This window comes from Pezoporus wallicus, unplaced genomic scaffold (assembly GCF_028554395.1).
Source record: "Pezoporus wallicus isolate ANWC-B61680 ecotype Strahan unplaced genomic scaffold, APGP_CSIRO_Pwel_v1 contig_8143, whole genome shotgun sequence".
Taxonomy (NCBI): Eukaryota; Metazoa; Chordata; class Aves; order Psittaciformes; family Psittacidae; genus Pezoporus; species Pezoporus wallicus.
The window spans coordinates 355,606-378,056 of record NW_026636259.1 but is presented as its reverse complement, the minus strand read 5'-3'; the positions used below and the strand labels follow the sequence as shown (position 1 = coordinate 378,056).

The following is a 22,451-nucleotide window of genomic DNA, read 5'->3' as shown; positions in this document are numbered from 1 at the left end:
CTTAAAGCTCAGCCACGGGCAGGGACCCCTTCCACCAGAGCAGCTTGCTCCAAGCCCCTGTGTCCAACCTGGCCTTGAGCACTGCCAGGGATGGGGCAGCCACAGCTTCTCTGGGCACCCTGTGCCAGCGCCTCAGCACCCTCACAGGGAAGAGCTTGTGCCTAAGAGCTCATCTCAGTCTCCCCCCTGGCAGGTTAAAGCCATTCCCCTTGGCCTGTCCCTACATCCCTTATCCAAACCCCTTCTCCGGGTTTCCTACAGCCCGGCCGTACCCGCCAGCCGCAGGCGGGCTCTCCCTGCCTTCCTTCCGGGATCGGGCGCGGCCCCCGGAAGCCGCTGCCCGTCGTTCCGCCGCGGAGGGGAGGGGAGGGCAGGGGAGGACGCGCCGGGCCGCGCTGAGGGCAGCGCCGCCGCCGAGAGGAGCGGAGCAACGCGGAGCGGAGCCGCGGGTCTCGCCCCGCCCGGGGCAGCCGGTGAGCAGCGGCTCTGACCCCGCTGAGGCGCTGCCGGGCCTCGTCGGGGGCTGCCCCGGGGACCGCTGGGCCTGGCGGCGGGAGGGGGTCCTGCGCGGAGGGAGTGGTGGCGGTTGGGGCAGCGCGGTCGGTGTCTCCGTTCCCCCGTTGCCTCTGATATAAGTGCCGGCCATTGCCGTGTCGGGGCCGGCTTCGAGGCCGGGGGACTGGGGGGTGTCGTTACCGGCCCCGCCGCCGCCGCCTCCCCTGGGGCTGTAAACGGGCTGAGCGCACCGGGACGCGGAGAACCGTGCTCAGCCCGCGGCCTCTGCGTGCAGCTCCTCACGTTCGGTTGTTTTTATATGTATTTATCTTAATGCCATGGGTGTGTTTCGATAGTTAATCAGGGTGAAGGTGCCACTAAAACTTTGCAGGTCGGGCCCCTCTGTTTCCCTACCAAGTTCCTTGTGGAACTCTTTGCTTATAAGCATTCTTGCTGCATGTCTGTCTGCTGTAAGGCTGGGGATCAAAGTCCTTGAAGCCCAAACCAGATGGAGTTTGGAGTGTGTTTAAGATGCTGAGCAGCGCGTTTTGGATGTTTCTGTGGGTATTTGTCACCGTGTGAGCACCCTGTGCCTGTTCAGGTTGTTCTCTTGCAGCAGGGAGTGGTTGTATATTCAGAGAGGGTGTGTGAGGTGTTGAAAGAGAAATGACACACCTGGAGTAACAGAACGTCTGAGGAGGTGGTTTAACGCCGGCTTAAATCCTGCTGGTGTGGGCAGGGGCACTGATGCTTGTGTGAGGGGTTGTGGGGTTAACTGAAGGAGTTGTTACAGGCAAAATTGAATTCATTTTGGGGATCTGAGTGGGGCTCTGATGTAGCCCAGTGCTGGGAGTTGGTGGCACTGCCTGGGTTTGGAGAAAGGGTGGAAAAAGGGAGGTTGTGATTTAAGTCCAGTATCGACTTTCCATACTTCTCTTGTTTGGTCGTGAAGGTATTCTTTGAAGTGGTGCTTTGTATTAACAGTTCTTCATGGGATGTGTATGGAGCAGCTCTTGGCTTTCCAGTTGAGACTCCTTTGAGACAGCTCAGCTCAGAAGGACGTAGCATTTTCCAGGAACAGAAGTTTACTTGGCAATTGTTGGCCTTCTGGACATGGTTGCACAAGTGTTTTGCAGCAGGGAAGGTTAGGAAGAGAACTGACTCAATGGAATGCTTTGCTGACAAAACCCTAAAACAGCACACAATAGAAGGGAAGAAAGGGATATAAATCAGGTTACAGTCGTTCTTAAGATGACTTTATGCAACAAAGTGATTATAAGCTTGATGATAGTCCATGATTCTGATATTTAATCTTGGCTTGCAGTGTTATCTAATCTAGAACAGTCTCAGCTCCCTCCTGATGTTTGCTATGTAATGCCTGATTATGGGTGTTCTTCTTTCTTTCTGATATTGGACTACTTGTGAACTCAAATGGCACCTAAAATTGTGCTTGTGGAGTCCTTTAAAGTACTGTCAGTAACAAGTCAGGTACAAAGTGTATAAGATGTTCTGCAGTTTTTCTCCAAGGTTTTAACCTGTAGTTTGAATCCAGTGAGTGTGGTTGACATCTTGGAAAAAGCACAGAGGGTGTAGAAGGTCCATCACTGCTGTATCTGAGGAGGTTTGACAAGTTTTAGCTAATCCCCTTCATATTCTTACTTGTTTTCCCAGTCAAACCGCACAACGCAGTTTTCAGCTGTTTCTTGTGATTTTGAAGCACAATCATGAGTCACATGTAGGTGATGAGACACAGCCTGTTCATTCATGAATCCATGTTACTCCTGGCTGAGTGGCCAGTGCCACGGGCTGGAGTTAAGGTTTCAATGTGGACAAACAATACTGTAGCTTAAGGTCTGTACTGACATTTGAGGGGAAAACACATCTTCAAGTTGAAGTTGTGAGCTCTGTGGGTAGAGTGGGGAAGCCTTGTGGCCATTTGGTTTCAAGAGGTTTGAAGCAGTGGCTGCAATTTCCTCTGCCAAATTACAGCTTCAAACTGTGGTTATTTTCAGGTGGCTGATGAGACCGTGTGTCTGTCATTACAGCTAATGACTTCTGTCCTCAGGATCATTAATTAGCAACGTGCACTGTTTATACCAGGAAACAAGCACTGCAGCTGAAATGTCTTGATTGCAAGAAAGATGCACGTTGAAACTGAAGACTCACGCTCTGCAAAGACAGCAGCCATGTTCCTTCCCTAATTCCTAAGGTGTCTAATGGCTTTCGTGTTTTCTGTTCTGAGTCTCTTGGATCATGCTGCTCCACCCATTCCTTTAGAGGAAGTTAGCTCATTAGTTAATTATCCTTCTGCTGATTACATGCTGCAGTGTTCAGGGTTGCACATGAATCATGCACGTTTTGACACTTAAGTGGCTCTGAAGAATGTTGTGGCATTTATTTATTCTTTGGAATAAATACGTGCTATTTTAAGGATGTTTTCCCATTGGCAAAATACAGAGTTTTAACCAGATCTCATCCTTCCACCCCTCAGTTTTGATGCACTTTCTAACCCACCTTGTAAATCTGTGTTCAGTAACTGAAGTTGCATATGCTTTTAGGTGGGACTTGCTGCTCACCTGATCTGCTGTCAAGTGTGATGTTCTATTCAGGCACCAGTAAAATGTAAACCAGAAATGTGTGTTTGGAGACTTCCTCATTTTTTCTTCTCTTCCTGCCTGGGGATGGCCACTAAGGACCAGACAGTTGCAGAGACATTGTCAACATTCTTTGGAGCACTGTGATACTGTTTAATGAGAAGAATGAATGCAAGTTGTTCATTAAGTGCTATGAAGACTTAAACTTGAAAAGCCAAATCACATTCGCTTCAGTTGCTCATAGTTGTGCCAAGAGGTTTTTGAGAAGTCTTGATTTCAGGGAGTAGAGTAAGATAAAGACATGAGAGAAAACAAACAAAACCCAAATGGAAAGCAGGCAGAGGGATGCAGATGTGAGGAGACATGGGTTTGTGTTCTGAAGTGTAGAAGGCTGAAGTAGGCTTTCTAAAAGTCAGAGGCAGTTTCATACCTTTGTGGCAGCCTGCCTGTTCTGTTACCTGAAGCCTTTTCCTATTTTGGGCTAAGTTTAAGGGCCTTTGTTACCAAAATTGAAAGTCATTCATAGAACAGTCTTATACCGCTTTCATTTCCAGTGTTAGCACACAGAGTTGGCTAGAAACTGGTTTTCATAGCTTGTAGCAATTTTAAACTGACTTGCAATGACCTCTTACTAAAGGCATCTCATTAAATGAGACCCCTTTCTACTCAGCTTTGCTATCTCAGCTTTCTCAACCAGCTCTTCTACCAGAGGTGACCCTAAGCAATCCAGGACTGATAAATAGTTTATGAAGAAGTCAGTATCTCGTTGTGGCTGTGATGCAATCTGCATTGACAAGAAGGGTATCTGCTTACTCAGTCCCTGGGAAGTAAAGTAGGTAGGTACTAGAAAGGAACAAGAAATACAAGCTGCTGATAAATCTATACTCCTATCCCTCCTTTCACACACAGTGGTTTTCCTGAAGCCAAAGCTGTGTCTGCAGTCTTTGGAAACCCTAATGTGTTATGAAAATGATCTTGGGTTTGTTGCTGGAAAGACTGTGTTACGTAAGTGGAATCCCTTTCATGTGTGTGTTAAATCAGCCCTTAGTGACAGATCCTCTTTGATGAAGGGAGCCCCTTTTCCATACCGCATTAAAGCTAAGAATGCACTTGCTCTTTGCTGGGACTATGATATCTGCTTTAATAAGTTTACTGTAATTTTTATAGGTCTTTTGTAATCTGGTCTGTGTAAAAAGTAGAAGATAGTCTTTTGCTGTTGTTGAGATCTTTGAGTCACAATGTCCTCAAGCAGCAATTGCTGCTACTTCAGTCCATAATGTCAGAACCATTATAGGGTTCCGACAAAAATGGCCTATGGATTTATGAATTTACAATTGGAGGAGGCGGCACCTTTTGGAAATGTAGAGCTAGTTTTGTGCTTTACGTAAGCGGCCTGCAGATCAAGCTGTCACGTGTGGTTATCGGGTGTTGACAACCTTTTGAGCTCTCTTCTTATGCCATAGTTTTAATTGTGAAATAGCACTGCTTGGGAAAGTTTTCTCTTTAGTGCCTTGGGAATGTCATGGGAGATCATTAGATAAAGTAGTAGCAAAATAGTTGCACTCCATCGGTGCAGTCTGGTTTGTTCTGTGCTACTGTTGAACTTCACTGTCTTTTTATATGAGCACTTAAGATGTCAGAGGTCGAGTGTCCTTTAGGTGGGATGTGAGCAAGGTGTTGCTGCCTCAGCTTTGGTGACTGTTGTAGGTTGTGTTCTGGTCTCTGTAGCTGTTTCCCAGCATTGTACAGGGAATTGAGATTGTAGATTGTAATCTGCAAATACTGCCTGAAGACTAAATGCTTTGATGGAATCCCTTTGTAGGTTTAGATATACCCTCATTGCTTCCCATGAAAAACTTGGTCTCCCAAGACCTGAAACTAGAAAATCCTTGGAAACTAGGATGTAGGTTTTATTAACTGCATTCAGTGAATGCTGCTGCCCTTCAGGTCAATGGAAAATACTTCTTAAGAAAACCCTTTCCACTTTGCTCCACTCCAGGCTGACCTTAACCCTTTTGTTGTTCTTTGGTGCTACTTGCAACGAAATGTGTGTTTTCTGTGTCTTAACTCTTTCTGTGTTTCCTTTAGTGAATCTTCAGAGTTGGATTGAAGTGTATGAAGTATGATCACAGGGAAAGTGATGTGGTTGGAAAAGTTGGGATTTCTGGTTTTGGTACTTCTGTGACTGCGGTAACTAAACCCCTGTCCTGTTTGCATGTGTGCTTTCAGCTGCAGCGTTGACAGAATCACAGAGGAACTGTTGGAGAGACAGCTTTAAAAATTTAGAAGAAAGGGAAAAGTTGCAGCAAAACGTGTTTAGGAATGGCAGATCATTAAATTACAGCTATTTCATTGCAGAAAGTCAACTTAAGATTTTCATATTCAGTTTATTAAAATGTATTGAGTTGTTCTGATAAATGTGGATGCTGCCCTGCAAAAATTGGCTGTGACATTTTTAGTGTAATGCTTGCCTGTGTTTAAGGAAACCAGAGAGCCTCTGCTCCAAGTGCAGCATGTGATTCCTTCATATTGATTCAGGGTGACCTCTTTTGTCCCTGGATCTGAAACTGATGCAATCAAAAATGCTTGAAGGGGAGGAAACAGAACAACTTGCTTTGCTTTGTGACTTGGCTTTGTGACTATTTACAAATCTCTCCTGAAAGAATGCAAGAAAGAGAACAATATTGCTGTTAAGAGACCTGCTTTGCTCACTGCAGGGAGTGCTGCTGAACTTTGACACTGAACAGAACCTTAGTTTTAGTTTTAATGTACATAAAGAGCTAACAGGGTGCCAAAGATAACTGTGGTGGTTAAAGCTCTGTGGATACGGAAAGCTAATTCATGGTGATTTGGATAAGAACAGACATCTGAATTCATGAAACTGGCCTACAGACTTGTAACTTACCCTATTGAGTGAGTGATAGGAACAGGGGTATCTCCTTGGGTTATAGAAATGGGTGTAATATTTCTTTGAAGCTTATTATGGAAATATTTTTGCCCATTGTGTATTTATAGCTCCCTGCAGTTTGCAATTAAAACATCCAGGCTGATCAGCTTTATATTAATGGCAGTAGTGGAAATTCTGTGTGTGGTTTCTACTAGTACAGGCTCCTCCAATAGAAATCTGTAACCAAAATGCTGCTGCAGCTTCTAGTTTTGGGAAGTGGTGTTTAAGCTGAATCAGCAGCAACTGGAGAGTTTCAAGCTTTTGATTCCCCATTCTTTGCAGAGTTGGTGATAAAGGGGGTGTGTGATGCTCTGAGAATGGGCTATATTTCCAGACAGCGCCAACGTGCTATTTCCGTCCCAGGCTGTGCAGTGGACAGACATTTGCTGTTTGATTTCTGGTCTGGTAGCTGGATTGTTGGTCGGCAGATTTGTGTATCATTGCAGTCAACACAAAGACCTTACTTGTGGAATCGTAAAATGAAGGTAGCACAGAAACTAGAATGTTTTGGTGAAGGCAGTGTCCTGATTTCCCTCTGTTTGTCCATGTGGGAATGAAGTAAAGCTCTCAAATACTTAAGGTGTAGATGGTTGGTTGGTTCTCATTTTGCTTTGCAGAAGTGTATTAATGCCTAACTGTCAGGCATTTCTGTGGGAAAGAGAAGCATATTCAGCTGCGCTCTGTCTATAGAAATGGGATGTGTCATTATAAATGATGTCACAAAGAAACTGATTCCCTCACTATACTCATCCCTACAATGAAACTATTTTTAGACACTCGTTTCTTTCAAAGACAGAAAAGCTGTTCTTGGAAGGAGCCTTAACACTTACATAGATAAGGTGGAATACTTAGTTTGTTCCCCCCTCATAAAGATCATGCCCCAGGGACGGGGCAGCCACTGCTTCTCTGTGCACCCTGTGCCAGAGCCTCACCACCCTCACAGGGAAGAGCTTCTTCCTTGTATCTAATCTAAATCTCCCTCCAGCATTTAAAATTGGAACTAGTTGAAATGCCCTTGGGAGCAAGCTGGTATGTGGGTTGGTTTCTGTCAGGCAAGGAAAGAAAAGGGAGCGTTGGATTGTTGGAAGACAGGCTCTGCATAGTGGTGGTGTAGGCATGAGAATAAATCAGTCAGTATATATAAATTCTGTAGAGCTGTACTATGTGCAGGTGCCCAGCTTAACTCTGAAGTAACTTGAGAGCTAAAGGAAATGGAGATCAGCCTCATCCATCCTGATGTGCCCTGCTGGATTAACTATGATGTTCCACTGTGCTGTGAAGACACATTCTTCGAGGCCAAGGATCTGTTACATAGTCTCTGCAAAGAATCACTTTGCAGAGGCAGTCTCAGCTTGAAGACAAACCTGTTTGGGTTTTTTCTCTTACTCAGTTTGCTTCCCTTGTTGGTGATTAACTTTCTGTGTTTCTTTTCCTCCATTGCTTTGTGCCTGTTGGAACAACGTGCTTGTGAGATCAGAGCCTTTTCCCATGTGTGGAAGTAGCTGGCTGTGACTGGTGCTGCTTTCTAGGCCGGCTGTCTGGGACTGTTTGCAGGTCAACACTGTGCAAACACAGTAATGCTGCAGTTGGCTTTGGGGCTGTGTGGTTGTATAACTGCACCCTTCCTCTGCTGACCTTTATTTTATTGTTATGGCACTATTAAATAATGAAAACAGATTACTTCTTTCTAAAAGGCAAGCCTTCAAAAGAAATGATTTCTAGCAGGCTGCTGTTATGTTTCTGTCTTTAACCTTTCTCCCTTTAAACAGGAAGAAAATGAGCCTGAAATCTGAACGCAGAGGGATTCATGTTGATCAGTCGGAGCTACTGTGCAAGAAAGGATGTGGTTACTATGGCAATCCTGCTTGGCAGGGATTTTGCTCCAAGTGCTGGAGAGAGGAATACCATAAGGCCAGGCAGAAACAGATTCAAGAGGACTGGGAGCTGGCAGAGCGGTAAAGAGCCCTCTTTATTCCTTCATCTCCTACAGCAGGGTGACTTCACCAAATACCATTCCCATCTCCTGTTTTCTAGCTCTCTCTCAGTTTCATCACAAGTTCTCAGTTTTGACCTTTCCATCAGGAATGAAAATGTTCCTTTTGATGCAAAGATGAATATTTATGACGTTCTAATTTAAGAGGTTTCAAAAGAAAGTCTGTGAAGTAACAAATGGAAACACCCCCCCCAAGCTCTCAACAAATGCTTTGACCTGATTTGCATACTGAAGTCTGTAATTCTGACTAGGGTGAAAGTGATAATTTTGATTAAAATACCTCTGCCTCTGGAGACCGAAGTTATTGTCTTGAATAGAGCCAGCACAATGGTTTTCCATTGCAGCTGCTGAGTAAAAACTGGTTCTAGTCTTGTCTGTTGTGTCTTTTAAGCTGAAGGGTTAAGCCCAAAAGAATCAAAACTTTGGCTTTAATAATTTAGGTAAGGTTTCTAAGCACTTATTTTCTGTAGAGCAGTCTAGTTTTCCTTGCTTGACCCTGAAAATAAGTGTTGAAGGAAACCTGTACCTGAGTGAGAAAATAAGAGCAGCTACAAATGCTTTTTGTTGGGTAGAAAGCAAAGGATTTATCCACTGTCTGAGAAACTGCAGAGCATCCTCTTTGTACTACAGCTGAAACATCCAGGTGTGAGTTGCATGACACCCGCTCTGCATTAACTGTTTCAGGGGTATGTGAATTCTTGAGATGGAGGAGCATCTAGCTGAGTTGATTGGTAGTTGACTTGAGACTTGTTCATATTGACACAGTTCTCTGCATACACTTACCTTAATGTATTAATGCTGTATGTCAGAACTCTAGAGATAAATGCCCAAGCGACTTATCTGCCCTTGAGTTTGGAACCTTCAATGAACTTGAGTTACCAAGTGATGCGTTAACCAAGGTCACTGGGGGAAGAAAACGAGGGAAGGAAAAAAAGGCATTAAGTGCAGTGTTCACATCAGCCTTCCTGAAGAAGATGACATCTGTGAAAGCTTTCTGAACTTCAGCTGGGTCCAGGCTGATGGTTGTAGTTTGGAAGCCCAAGGTTTGCTGGTATCCTTTAGACACTCTTACCTTAAGCCTTGAAGGAATTCGGTTTGTTTTAAACTGGAGCTGGAGCAGATAAACTTCTAAGAAAGGTAGAAAGAAGTGCTTGAAACCTTTTCTAGCCTTATCAGAAGGTGCCAGGAAAGCTGTTGAGTACAGTACAGAGGACATTTTTTGCTTTCTCTGCCATAAATTTGGCTTTAACAGTAAATAAAAACTTAAGTTTTATCAGAGCAGATACTTACACTGTCAATCTTAACACCTACATACAATAAAGTGGGATATTTAAGGAATTCTTTAATACATAACTGTTCAGTAGGGAGATACTAAAGGAACAGATAAGCTCAGGTTGTTTGTTGTAGCAAACAGACTTGTCAGCATGGATAAGAGACAATTCCCTACTCAAGGGATTACAAATGCAAGACCATTTATGGTCCATCCTGAGCTGGATGGATGTAAGTTTAAAGAAAAATGGCTTAACCTGGTAGGATCTTGAAGGGGGATCTAGCTTAACTTATTTTAATCCTCCTGTATAGGAAGAAAAGTAGGATTGGTATGTGTTCCCTCCCCTACTTTCTACATGTAGATTAAAAGATGGGCTTGGTCTTTGCAGAGCACCCATCAGTGTTACAGTGGTTTGCCTCATTCATTCAAGAAGCATATGTATTTCCAGGGCTTTGAAAACCAATTATGACAACAGTGGTTTATTCCTCAGAATATTTCTGAGATTGTGACAGGGTATTTCACTTGTTCAGCTGTGAACCACAGTTTTATCTTAATAAGATGGTAGAGTAATAGGTTGTGAAACTTGGAACATGATGCAGGGAGGAAGGCAACTGAATCAATTATTGGAAGTCCTCCCACAGTCTTTCCCCTCACCTCTGCCTGTGTAGATTTGAGGGCTGTGACATGAGGGGAAGGTGACCATGATTATACTTCTGTCTCCTCCCTTTTGACTTTACTACTTAATCCTCCCCAGCCATTATAAGCTTTTCCTTGCTTTCACCATTGCAACATGGAAAGAGTGGATATAGTGAAGTGAACGGAGATGTGGTAGGAAGCAAGGAATGAAGATGGGCATAGAGGAGAATTAACATGTCAAATGAGTAATTCATTGCGCAGCTTATTTGTGCTGGTTTAAGACCTACACTTTCTAATTGCAGGCTTCAACGTGAGGAGGAAGAAGCATATGCCAGTAGCCAGAGCACCCAAGGGGCACAGTCACTGACCTTCTCCAAGTTTGAAGAAAAGAAAACCAATGAGAAAACACGCAAAGTCACTACTGTGAAGAAGTTCTTCACTGCTTCTTCCAGAACAGGGGCTAAGAAGGGTAACTTCCTCCTTTGTTTTTAATGGTTCTGAACAGCATGTTAAGTTAAAAAGTGGTTTTGATGGATGTATTGTTCTAAAAGGCAGGGTAGTGCACTGTGACTTGACTTCAAGAAATTGGAGGGTGATTACTGTGTGTGAAGTCTTCCTGAAAACACATTAAAACGTGAGCTTTTGGGTGATGCCAAACAATGTTTTGAGTACAGCAGTGCACTTCTAAACCTGTAACCATGTTTGTGTTAGTTATACAGGAGTTCTTCCACTGAAGTGTAGCGCAAACGTACTCCTGGTGGTGGTACACCACTGCACTGAGTGGAAGTATCTCATTCATATGATGCATGTTCCTGCCAGATTCATGAGTCAACCATAGTTGGATACTGTGGTGTAGGACTTGAAAGGGAGCTAACTCTTCCTAAAGAAAGCAGGAGAAAAGGGCCTGGCTGTCAGTCACCTCAAACAGACTGGTATGTCCAAGTGTGATAGAAATGCTTATATATCAGATGCTGCTGCTGTAATGATCACTCCAACAGCTTTAATAGGAAAAAGGGAATGTGTAAGCAGGGTGCCTTTAAATGAGAATGAATCTGAAAGGAAACTTGTGCTTATGTGTATGTGGGTTGTGAATATCGAGTCTGTGGTTGCCTCAATGTTTATATCATGTGTTATAAGAATGATTAATGGCGCTGAAGTCTTTGCATAGCAGTAGCTTACATGGGCAAAAGCTGGAAAATACTGTGGAATAGGCATTCCGGAAGAAAAAGCCACATTAATGTATCTTAGCCTTATAGATGATGCATTTCCTTAATGAGAAATACTGTGTGCCTGAATTTCATCTTAGACTTTGTCTTGGTGCATGGGCAGCAACTGGCTAAATGACACATTCAGCTATGTATTAAAAGCTCCTTTTTTTAAGTTCATTCATTCTCACTTTCCGTGTTTTCTTTTTGTTTTTACCCCCTTCACCATCTCTCCCGACATGCTCCTGCTCTTGGTGGCTCGCTTGGCTTTTGCATTTATTTCAGTGGCTGAAGAGAAAGGCGTTAAGCAAGGACAGCCTGGGAGGGAGCGAAATGCTGATAACATTCTCAGGGATTTGAAGGAGATTTTTACTCCCTCCTGGGAACTGGCTTCCCCTTCTGAAGGTAATGCAGTACAGCTTGAGCAAGCTGTCTGCCTGATTTTAGTGAGCTTTACTTCTTAGTTGGGCTTTGCAAAATACAAACTAGGGTTGTGCCAGTTATAACTCATGCTGTTGGAGATGGAGGTGACAAAAACAAGCAATTCCAGCATCTTGAGGGGAACTTGAATCACTAAACCAATTCTTTGCTCTTTGGTGGGGAAAGTGTAGAAATAAAGCTGGAGTTTCTGAGCTCTGCCTCAGTGTGTCATCTGAAGGGTTATGCAGTAGCTGCATCTTGTGCTGCTTCATATTTGTATCAAAAAATAATCCCAGGTTGCCATTATGAATCAGATTATAAATTGGAACTACTTCAGTTTAATAATCCACACTTCCAGAACTTTTGCACTCTCAAAACATCTCCAGATGTTTGTTATATTAGTGAAGAAGACAGTTTCCTATCAAGAGAGGACATATTGGTTTCATTTAAGCCAAAAGGACACCAAAACCCCTGATGCAAACAGCTTTAGGATCTTGTCCTGTGTTATATGTTTGCAATTCTGATGTGTTCTGCTGACTAAAGAGATTTGAAGGTGTACCAGTCTTTGTAAATTATATGAAGAGGAGGAATGGGTGTGTGTTACAGAGCTGAAGACAAACACTGTTTATATTCTTTGCTTGGACACAGATCCATGACCATGGCACAACCATAGTGACTCACTGGAGTGCTGATGTTCTGCTGTGACAACTCGCTTCTATGTAGAATGCCTTGAGAAAGAGCTTCATATTAATAGCCTTTATTCTCTGTAAAGGTGATCCTTTCTTAACTCTTCCCATCCTTTCTTTCATTTTGGCCTATCTCTTCTACTAGGTTCTCTTTAACTTGTTCAAATGGAATTTCTTTGATCAGCTTCTTCTTAGTTAGACTTAACTCTTCCAGAGTACATCACAAAGATGTTCAGCAACATTTTGTTGCTGAAAGTCCATTTGTTCCTGCAATCCTTAGGAATCAGTGCACATTGTACAGAGTCATTTTCCTTAAATCAGGATTTCAACACTGAAGTTAATGAAGCTGCATCACTTCTGAGTGACAACATGTAGTTCTTGGTGTGACTCATTAAACACACTTCATTTTAACATTCATTTTTTTAATGCATGCATTAGCAGTCATCTGCCTCAGTTGACTGCATCATTTGAGTAACTAAAAATAATCCATTTTAAATCTATGACTGAAAGTGTCATACCCCTTAAGGTCCAATAGTGGAACTCTATTTGATAATACAGTGAACTCGGTGTTGAAGTGAGTAATAAGACTTCAACTTCCAAAGGAAGTCAGTAATTGTGGAAAAAAATAGCTTGGAATTCTGTTCTTTCAAAAGAGGATCTGCTTTCTTTGGGTGTTATTTCAAAACTATGCTTTCTGCTTATTGGTTGCATGATGTTAAATGTGGCAAATTTAGTTCAACATACAGGAATAGTTGCCATTCAGCTTGAATGCTATACATGCATTCCATCTTGAATCTTAGAGATAAAGAAGTTAGAAGGAAATCCCTGCTGGAAAAGCATTCTTGTGTAACTAGGAAGGAGGTTGATTTGCACTCTCTATCTTGATTGCTACAGCTGGAATTTAAATGTCAAACCTTTTCCATTGTTATCACTTAAATACCTTAAGTGTTCTACTGGTACCTGACCAAAGGATTATCCAGAGAAGGTTACTCTGCAAGGTCCTAATGAGTCTTGTGATGTGGTCAGATGATCAGTGGTTGTTGGTCACTGGATTGTACAGCTTTGAACTTACTATAGTGCTGGATCTCTTGAAAATCAACTAACAACAAACCAAAGAATCACCAGTAAGTTACCTCAAATCCAAATGAAACACGCCAACTTAAATATACTAATCCCATTCATTTCCTTTGATTTTGTTTCCTTCTATTTCGTTCTGCATGTATGCTTATGGAAACAGATGGGTTTTGTTGTGCATGTTTGTGTTTTCAGATTGAAAGATATGTCTGTATCATGTTGACCATGAATATTTTCATGTTTTCTGTCTCTCTGCTGCTTGCTTTTCATCATGTTCATGTACATCATCTCTATTCACTCCTTCATTTTGAACAGTGTTGGCTGGCAAGCTGAAAGGTGGGTGAACTAAACTCGGGTAGTGAAGGTATTGGATCAGTACAATTAACTTGCAGCACATGCTTTGGAAAGTCAGATGTGTTTGCATGGAAAAACCCCGTGGTTGCAGCTGTATGAACTTGCATCCAGCGCTGTGTGCAGTCTGGTGTTCCTGCCTCCTCCTTGAGTGTGAAGGACATTCTTCCTCCAGCAGACGCAGTGCTGCTGCTTGCTGAAACACAAGTGACCAGGTTCTCATTTGCACTGTGGGTGTGACTGTGTGGCATTTGCTGCCTAGCAAAGAAGGGCTGCTGTGTTTGCACCAACCTCATCCTCCCATTCCTTGTCTTCTGCTGCTGCTCATGATGGGAAGCCAGCCTGGGGAGCTGATCAGGAGGGAAATTAAGCCCATAAGCAGCACTGATTTCTCTGAGTAGGACTGCCCCCTGAGCTAGTTCATGAGCCAGTTGAGAACTTGTGTTGGTCCCAGCAAAGCAGGAATGTGAAGGTGAGGGAGAATAGGGAAGGGACCCCTCCATTATCTTAAACTGCTGCAGAATCCCATTTGGAAACCTTGCTCTTACATAGTTATCTAACCTGGGAATGAAAAATGTAAGAAACCCAAAAGCAAACCCATGTTATGGTAATCTGCTAATATAAAAATGCCATTAAGTGTAAATGGGTTTGTGGCTATAAATGTTTTGCTGCTGTGGGTTACTCAGTTTCCTGGTGTTCTGTTTAATAATATCCAGCATTTCACTGCTAAAGCTTGAGAAATAAATGCTCATTCATCTGCGCAGTTGAAAAAACAACCTGTAGTTTTAAGACACGTTAAGCACGTCCTGCATTCGTCCGTCAGTGTAAAAAACCTAATCTGATGTGCCCCAATTTTCCCAGCAGAGATCCAAGAAGCCAAGGCTCCCAGCCCTTCTATAAACAGGCAGGCCAGCATCGAGACAGATCGGGTATCCAAGGAATTCATAGAATTCCTCAAGACGTACCATAAGCCTGGACAAGATATCTATAAGCAATGTAAACTCTTTTTGGACACGATGAATCATAAAAGGGTAAGTTTTGCATGCCTCTGACATAAATAAATGGGGAAATTAGGGAGAAATGGAGAAAATGCTGCTCTTCTTCCAGCAGTTTGGGTTTGATATATACAGGAGTGTCATATGTCTGATATGCGTAGTCAAATGAAGAACAGTGGCAGTCTTAACTTCTGAATGCCTTGCTTTTGGTATGCAAACAGATCTCCAACCCCAGTGTCTCGGGTTTATAAGAGCTTTCCTTTACATCCCAGAGAAATTAAATCTGAGTAAATCCCACATAAATCAGATTGTGGAACACCAGTCTTCTAGACAAATGACTTGTGGAAATTAGAATATAGTACCTTGTGAGTTTTTAGGTGTCTTAAAAAGTTATAAAGAAAGTATCAACCCACACATCTCCTTTCCTTTGGGGAAGGGGAATTGACTGTGCTTTTTTAATATGGAATACAGGTTACATCTTCATTCTCCATTAAAACTTTAATGTTCCTTAAATGTTAATGTGTCACTAGTGCCACCTGTGGTTGAAATGAGTCAGTGTTCAGCACACCTGTATTTTTTCCCTTTCTACCTTTCCTGTTTAGTGTGTAGTTAACACAAGTTATATCCTCAAACTGGACTGAAATTACAGGGAGTTGGGGTGCAATCTGACATGCCCTCCACTTTGAAAACAGCTTGAAGTCTGTTTGGAACTGATTGGTTATAAACACTGAAAGTCCTTTCATTTCCTAGTTCCTCGATGGCTTGTGCTAGACAAAAAGGAGTCTTTCTTAAAATGTACAGTTTGCTCCTACACATAAATTAGGCCTAAAATGCAGCACTGCCATCAGAGCTGAGACTGCATCCAGGGTAACTGTCTAGTTTTTGGCCTTAGAGAATTCAGGATCTGAGTTCTCTCTAAGTTCTGTTTTGGTTTTAGGTATGGTTTTATACTGACATTAATAGTACAAAGAGACCTGATGGGTAAAGTCAGTTTTAACCCTTCAATCTGTTATGTTCCTCAGTAGCTCAGTTAGCTAACGCTCAAAAGACAGCGTTGTTTCACAAGTAACACTGAATATTTTTCATGGTCATTAGGAGCCTTTATTGGATAGATATTATTTCAGATTATGATTTATGCTCTTGGGTTTTTGGTGGACTTATGGTGTCTCTTTGAAAAGTTAGAGACAAAATAGGGAGAAAGCATTCGGCTTCACAGTCTGCATTGGTTTGTGACCATTACTCAGGGGTGTGTCTGGGGAAAGTGGCATTCCACCTGTGCAATTTTATGGCTAATATACGTCTGTTCAGCAAATGTCTTTCACATGCCAAGGAGTCAGTGCATCTTGGTTCTCACATTTTGGATATAATTTAGCCAACAGAAGCACCTCTGGTGATGTATTTGCATTCTCAGACTGTTGCTGCAGCTGGACACTTCCCTTAATCAAACCACAGAGGAACTGCTGTCATTTCTTCCATGAATGCACACTTAATCAGCTTTCTATTACAGGACTTAAGTATTGAGGAGCAATCTGAATGTGCTCAGGACTTCTATCAAAATGTAGCAGAGAAATTACAGACACGTTGGAAAGGTACCGTGTTCTTCTGCCTTGTATCTTACTGCTCAGAAAGTAATGATTTGAGGGTAAAGCCTCAAGTAAAAACAAAGCATTCCTAACCAGCTGTCAGAAGTGCTGTTAACCGATTCTAGTACCATAGTTAGGACTGTTCCCAGCAGCACCAGTTCTGTGAAGTTTTGGAGTCTAAGTAATTTGTTAATACAAATTAAAATGGGTTCAGTTGTTTTCATTTCTTGTTTAAAACTCAATACTGTTTGTTTAAAACTAAAGTTGAGTGTGGAGCTTTAACCCAATGAACAGGCTGTGAGCCTCGCATTACACTGTAATGCAGAAGAAGTCAGTGAGACAGGAGCTTTTATGTGCCCGGTGTGTAAGTGGCATGGTTTAAATATATCCAGGGATACATTTAAAGGAGTAAAAATACTCCATTTTTTAATATCCATTCTATTAACTCAGGTTGGCACAAGTCAGCAGTACTGATCTGGTGATAATAGGACCAAACTGTATTAAATCATCAAAGAGCCACAAAATACTTGATTTACAGTATCGGGGGTGGGATTTGTACCTTTCAGTGAGCCCTGAAAAAGTGGAGAAAGCAATGGATCAGATTGAAAAATACATTATGACTCGACAGTATAAATATGTCTTTTGCCCTGAGACAACAGATGATGAGAAGAAAGATCTTGCTGTCCAAAAGAGAATCAGGTAAGGCTTTAAAGGAAAACTATTTGGGTAATCCTCAGCCCTGTAAATGAGCTCTGAATGGAGCATGTTACAGACCTGCTGTGCACACAAAAATGCCAAGCTTCTTAAGCAGAGGGTTAAATTCACTTGATTTAAGAAGCAGAAGGAATGAATAGAGTGAATAATGAAAGTTGTTACATTAGGGAAACAAATTGGTTTGGTTTTTATAAAATTATAGCAAAAAGAAAGTATTTCTTCTGGAAATAAATTACTTCAGTGGAATAAAGTAGCTTATGACTGGACTGGTGCCTCATTTACACAAAGCACTCCTTGTGTGCCTTGAATTCAAGCAGCAGCTGGTTTCCAACACCTGAATGTCACTGGCACAGAACAATTTAATGGGTTTTTTTTTCCTTGTCACAGGGCTTTGCACTGGGTAACTCCACAAATGCTCTGTGTTCCTGTCAGTGAAGAAATCCCAGAAGTCTCTGATATGGTTGTAAAAGCAATTACAGGTTTGTGACCAATGAAGTTTACGTTTCCAGCTTTCATTTTCATCTCTTTTGCTCATGGAGGTTACTTTCTGCTGTTATCAGAAGGGGGTCCAGGCTTTTAGATTTGCAGTAGTCCTTATGGTATCAGACTAGTACGTATCTGTGGAGCAGGGGTAAGTGTTCTTCTCCAGAAGAATCTATTTGAAATACTTGGACTGAACCAAGAGAAGGTTGAATAAACAGCTCTTTTATGGATCTCCAAGCACCACAGATAAAGCTGCTGCAGTATTAGTATTGTCCAGTAAGTGTCCTACTCATTCAGGTGTCTGATTAATACAGTTGTAGTGAGTGGAGAACCTTTTTATCTTACAGATATCATTGAAATGGATTCAAAGCGTGTCCCTCGTGATAAACTCGCATGTATCACCAAGTGCAGCAAGCATATATTTAATGCAATAAAAATCACAAAAAATGAACCGGCTTCTGCTGATGACTTTCTTCCAACACTTATATACATCGTTCTGAAGGGAAACCCACCCCGTCTGCAGTCTAACATCCAGTATATCACCCGCTTCTGTAATCCAAGCAGGTTAATGACAGGAGAAGATGGTTACTATTTTACCAATCTGGTAAGTGTGGAGGTTTTACACAAGATTGTCCTTTATTTGGATGGAGAGATTTCAACAAAAGCAAACACAACATAACATAGAAGGGAAAGTAAAACTAATCTTCCAGTAGTGGTTGATGATACTTAAAGTTCAGCAGCTCTTTTGCTTTCTATCTCCTCCCTCTTCCTTCTCTGTTTTCCAAACCAGACAGTGCTTTGCTTTCTCTATAATGTTAAACCCTTCATTTGAACAGTCTGATGCTAAGGCAGGTTCTTTAAAGCTTCTGCAGCAGACATTTATTGGTGTGCGCTTGTTTAATTGGGAAGGAATTATGACTATGAACATGGCTTCTCTGTATTTCATTGTGAAACAATTCTTGAGGGAAAATAGATGAATGAAATACTTGGAATGTTAAAAATTCCTTTGAGGAGAGCATCTGTAAGGTAAGATGGGCATTTGACATTCCTTCCTTCAGAAAGTGAATAAAGAGCTTATTAGATCCCTGCTGATGAGATCATTAAATACCAATATAGTGCTGTTGTCTAGCTGCCATGTACCTTCTGTTCTCTCACCTACCAGAGAGACCTTAGAGGTTTGTGATGTACAGCAGGATAAAAAATGAAGGTGTACGTTTCAGTCTGTACCTTGCAGTGATGCTCACTCTCTGTTTTGTTTGTAGTGCTGTGCTGTGGCCTTCATTGAAAAACTGGATGCTCAGTCTTTAAACCTAAGCCAGGAAGACTTTGATCGGTTTATGACTGGTCAGACATCCCCAAAGAAGCAAGAATCCGACAGTTTCTCACCTGATGTGTGCCTGGGTGTTAAGCAGATGTATAAAAACTTAGACCTCCTGTCTCAGTTGAATGAGAGGCAGGAAAGAATTGTCAATGAAGCCAAGAAGCTTGAGAAAGACCTAATAGATTGGACTGAAGGAATTACAAAGGAAGTCCAAAATATTGTTGAGAAATACCCATTAGAAATAAAGCCAAAAAGTCAAGCCTTAGCAGCTATTGACTCTGAAAATGTGGAGAATGACAAGCTGCCCCCACCACTGCAGCCTCAGGTGTATGCAGGGTAATTATCAGTGTTACCCTTGAAAAGCAGCATTATTCTCACCTAGTGTTATCTGCTACTTGGGGAGGGAAGTAAATTTAAGGCTAAAAAATCAGATGAGCTTAAATCAGTACATTTTTAAAGGTGCATTTTGTTTTGGTTAAGTGTAATGAATTGTATTTATTTTAGGTGGATTTCTATTAGGCTTTTGTGGGTTTTTGAACTGAATTTCAATTTTCTACACAAACTGGTGTAATTTTTAAGCAACACTAGTCCATTGACTTTTTTCCTGAGAGCTTCCTTCTGGGCATGCACATACTTGGTTTTAATGATTAGTTTAACTTGAATTCAAGTTCCAGCAGAACCTTGAATGGCACCCATGTGAGCCTGAATTTCTCCTGTAGCTGTAAAGATGAAATATATATTGTAAAATATGTAAAATTGTAAATAGATTTCAAATCTTAACGTCTCAGCTGTGCATGACATCTTGTGTTTGAGTGAAAATGATGCCCAAAGTATTCATTTTAACACCTTTTGGTTAAATCCCATTGCAGTATAAAGGCAAGTACACTGTTAATGATTCAGTAAGGTAGATGGTATTGATTGAATTAGAGGAAATTGTTGTAATGATCTGAAAAGTTCACACTAATCTCAATCTGCTCCGTAAAAAAAAAAAAGTGCTATTTAAAAGATGGTATTTCTCCGTGTGAACGTTCTCTCTGCTTTGTCAGTACAACTGATAGCCTTCAGTGGTGCACAGAGTGCTGGTTATTACTGCTTCTGAAGAGGGTGTTGAGCCAGGCTTCAGAAATAGGAAGAAATATTTGTATTGAAAATACAAATTCATGAGGAGGAGGAGGAGATAGCACGAGAGTTGCACCAGAAGTGGCTTTCTTTCCTGGCATTGCCCAGTAACTTCCATCAATGGGTTAGGTCTTGATTGCTGTTTTGGCAATCCCGGTAGGTAAATAAGTCCATATGATTAGAGTTTGCTTTTTAGAAGCAGCATGAGCAGAAAAGTGCACTTTAATTTCAGGAAGCATCAGTCTTCTGATCTTTAATGGGCCTCCTTAGCAAAGGGACTTCCCTTGCTAAAGCACTGAGCAGCAAGGTAAATAGGGCTTTATGCCCCCATAAGGTTAGATGGGTGTATTTCAAGTTAAGACTCACACTCCACAGAGTAACCCCTTGCAATATAACTTTTTAATGCCAGTGAAACATTTATATATCATTTGAAGTATCTTCCAGTTCAGCCAGTCTGCCGTGACTTGTTGGTGTACCTGAGATACCCTACGTAAAGCAACTTAGCTTGAGCCACGATGTTAAGTTCTTACCATCGAGGAGGGAAGTACCTACCTCTTTCTTATGTTCTACTGCTTTACAAACCCTGCCATTGAAAACTTGCGCTGCAATAATTTCAGACCACAACTGTGATTTGTCCCTTCTATTTAGCCTTATGAACTATGCATTCCTTGTGTTCCAGAGAACAACCAGTTACCCAAAACTCCACTGCTGAGGGGAAGCAATGAGTTAATCGGATGATCATAAGAAGTTTTATGACTTAACATATCCATGTGTCACTGCACTTAAATTGCTTAAGATCTGACCATGTTTGCAGTAAATAAAATTGTAAAGTCTTTATTTTCTTTATAAACAGTAGGTGCTAATTCTTATATCCAGGTACACCGGTTTTCCCAAGGAGGGAGGGGGGAGGAAGAAACCACCAAACTGAGCTATTGTGTAAATTGCCATGTTTAAATAAAAGTGTGTACGTTATTCCCTTGTTAATGAGTCCCAGGAATTTCATCACTGGGTTTTGTAATGCTGTTAATGATTAATGTGAATATAATTGTGGCTGCTTCAGCATTCCCTCCGTTTTGGGAGGCACAGTTCTCAGCCATTCAAGTGCAAGTGTAGGTAACAAGGTCTTTTTCTTTGCAGAAAGTTCATTGTAGTGATTAAGTACTTAAGAACGACTTGCTGGTGCATTTGTAACTAAAGTATCTCTTATTCAAATGTCATCTTTGTTATCAAGCCACTACAGTGGGAGTGTTTTCAGCAAACAACTCCTCCGTAAGGCAGGTAAGATGGATTTCCATACCCTATCTAAAAGTTAGCCAGCAGGCAGGAGTAGTTTGCTCCAAACCCATGGTAAATCCTGGGTAGTAGCAACACTTGGAGCAGCTTTCACAGGTTAGTGTTGGAGTAACTCACTGTCAGTATTTTATTAGACAAATGACCTGCCTGTAGGTAAAACGGGGATGTTGTCTTGCATAAAAGTAGTTCAGTTGCTCTAGTAGTAACTGCAGAGTGCCATTCCAGGGTTAACCATTCAGAATGGCAACCCCCATACCGCTTGGGACCAGGCACTGCTGCTCTTGATGCTCTAGTCCCAGAGGCAATTCAGGGTGAGATACAGCAAGAGCCACTAGTGATGTAAAATGTTATGGAATAGTATCTATGGACAAGTTACTTGTAACCCAGAGAGTTTAAGTGAAATGCTGCCTTAGTGAATTGGAATTCACAGCAGCTGCTGCGCTTTGGTGACAGCCACGGCATCAAAAATCACTTGTTTTCAACAGCCCACTACTAGTTCAGTATTACTGAAAGCTTGTGCAGCTCATTGCTAGGAATCAGAATCATTGTAAGCTACCTTGCATGTGAACTCCTTTTTCATTTTGCTGTAGTACATATATTTTAAAGGAGGACTGGTTCATTAAACTGTACAAGGGCTTTGGTGTATGATTTGTTGTTTAAGTGTCTTGAGGCTTGCCACATGTGCGTTGGGAATGCTGCTTCTGCCTTCCAAGCACTAACTGAGGAAGTTAGTGGCTCTCTCTGAAGACAAACCCATTCCTCACCTTTCTACCTTCATGTAACTACTGCTTCCAAGGTACCGCCACTATTGCAAATGCTTAGGGATGCTTTTCTTCCAGTGTGTTGAACTGCTGTGGGTTGCAGAGAGGGGACCTTGGCTCTGAATTGCAGCTGCCCTTGCTCTAGTGGTAACAGTGGAGTAAATGGCTACAACTGGGGATGCTGGTGGGCTGGGAATTTCATTGCCTTTCATTGGAGTATGTCACATAGCCACTGTCTCTGCTGCTAGCATTCCACCACCACCACCGTTAACCACATGCCTCACACCTCCCCTAACAAATTCCATCTGTTTTTTAAGGTAAAACCCCAAAGTTTTGGATAGTTTTTAGTGGAGAGAAGGGGGAATGGAGGGAGGAGGTGACCCTAAGGGATGCAGGAGCGGGTGCTGGGCATCTCGCAGCCCCCAAGCTCCCCTTTCCAGCCTGTCCCCAGCCCTTGGTGATAAGCGGATAGACTCCACAACTCGTTAGAGTTGTAAAGTAGGCATGCTTT

General features: G+C 42.1%; 1 protein-coding gene across 4 annotated transcripts; it reads left to right on the top strand.

Moving 5' to 3' along the window:
* The first annotated feature begins 368 nt into the window (after nt 1–368).
* On the top strand, nt 369–20,870 carry RABGEF1 (RAB guanine nucleotide exchange factor 1). 4 transcript variants are annotated; one of them, XM_057399484.1, is made up of 10 exons: nt 369–473; nt 7,806–7,991; nt 10,238–10,404; nt 11,426–11,545; nt 14,533–14,702; nt 16,174–16,255; nt 16,816–16,948; nt 17,351–17,442; nt 17,794–18,050; nt 18,709–20,870. In XM_057399484.1, the coding sequence occupies exons 2-10, from the start codon at nt 7,813–7,815 to the stop codon at nt 19,105–19,107; spliced, it is 1,599 nt and encodes a 532-aa protein (XP_057255467.1). In that variant the 5' UTR covers nt 369–473; nt 7,806–7,812; the 3' UTR covers nt 19,108–20,870. The 4 variants fall into 4 exon arrangements, with proteins under 4 accessions (XP_057255467.1, XP_057255466.1, XP_057255469.1 ...); XM_057399483.1 differs by lacking the exon at nt 369–473 and having other exon boundaries at nt 14,536–14,702; XM_057399486.1 differs by lacking the exons at nt 369–473; nt 11,426–11,545 and having other exon boundaries at nt 14,536–14,702.
* The last annotated feature ends 1,581 nt before the right edge of the window (nt 20,871–22,451 follow it).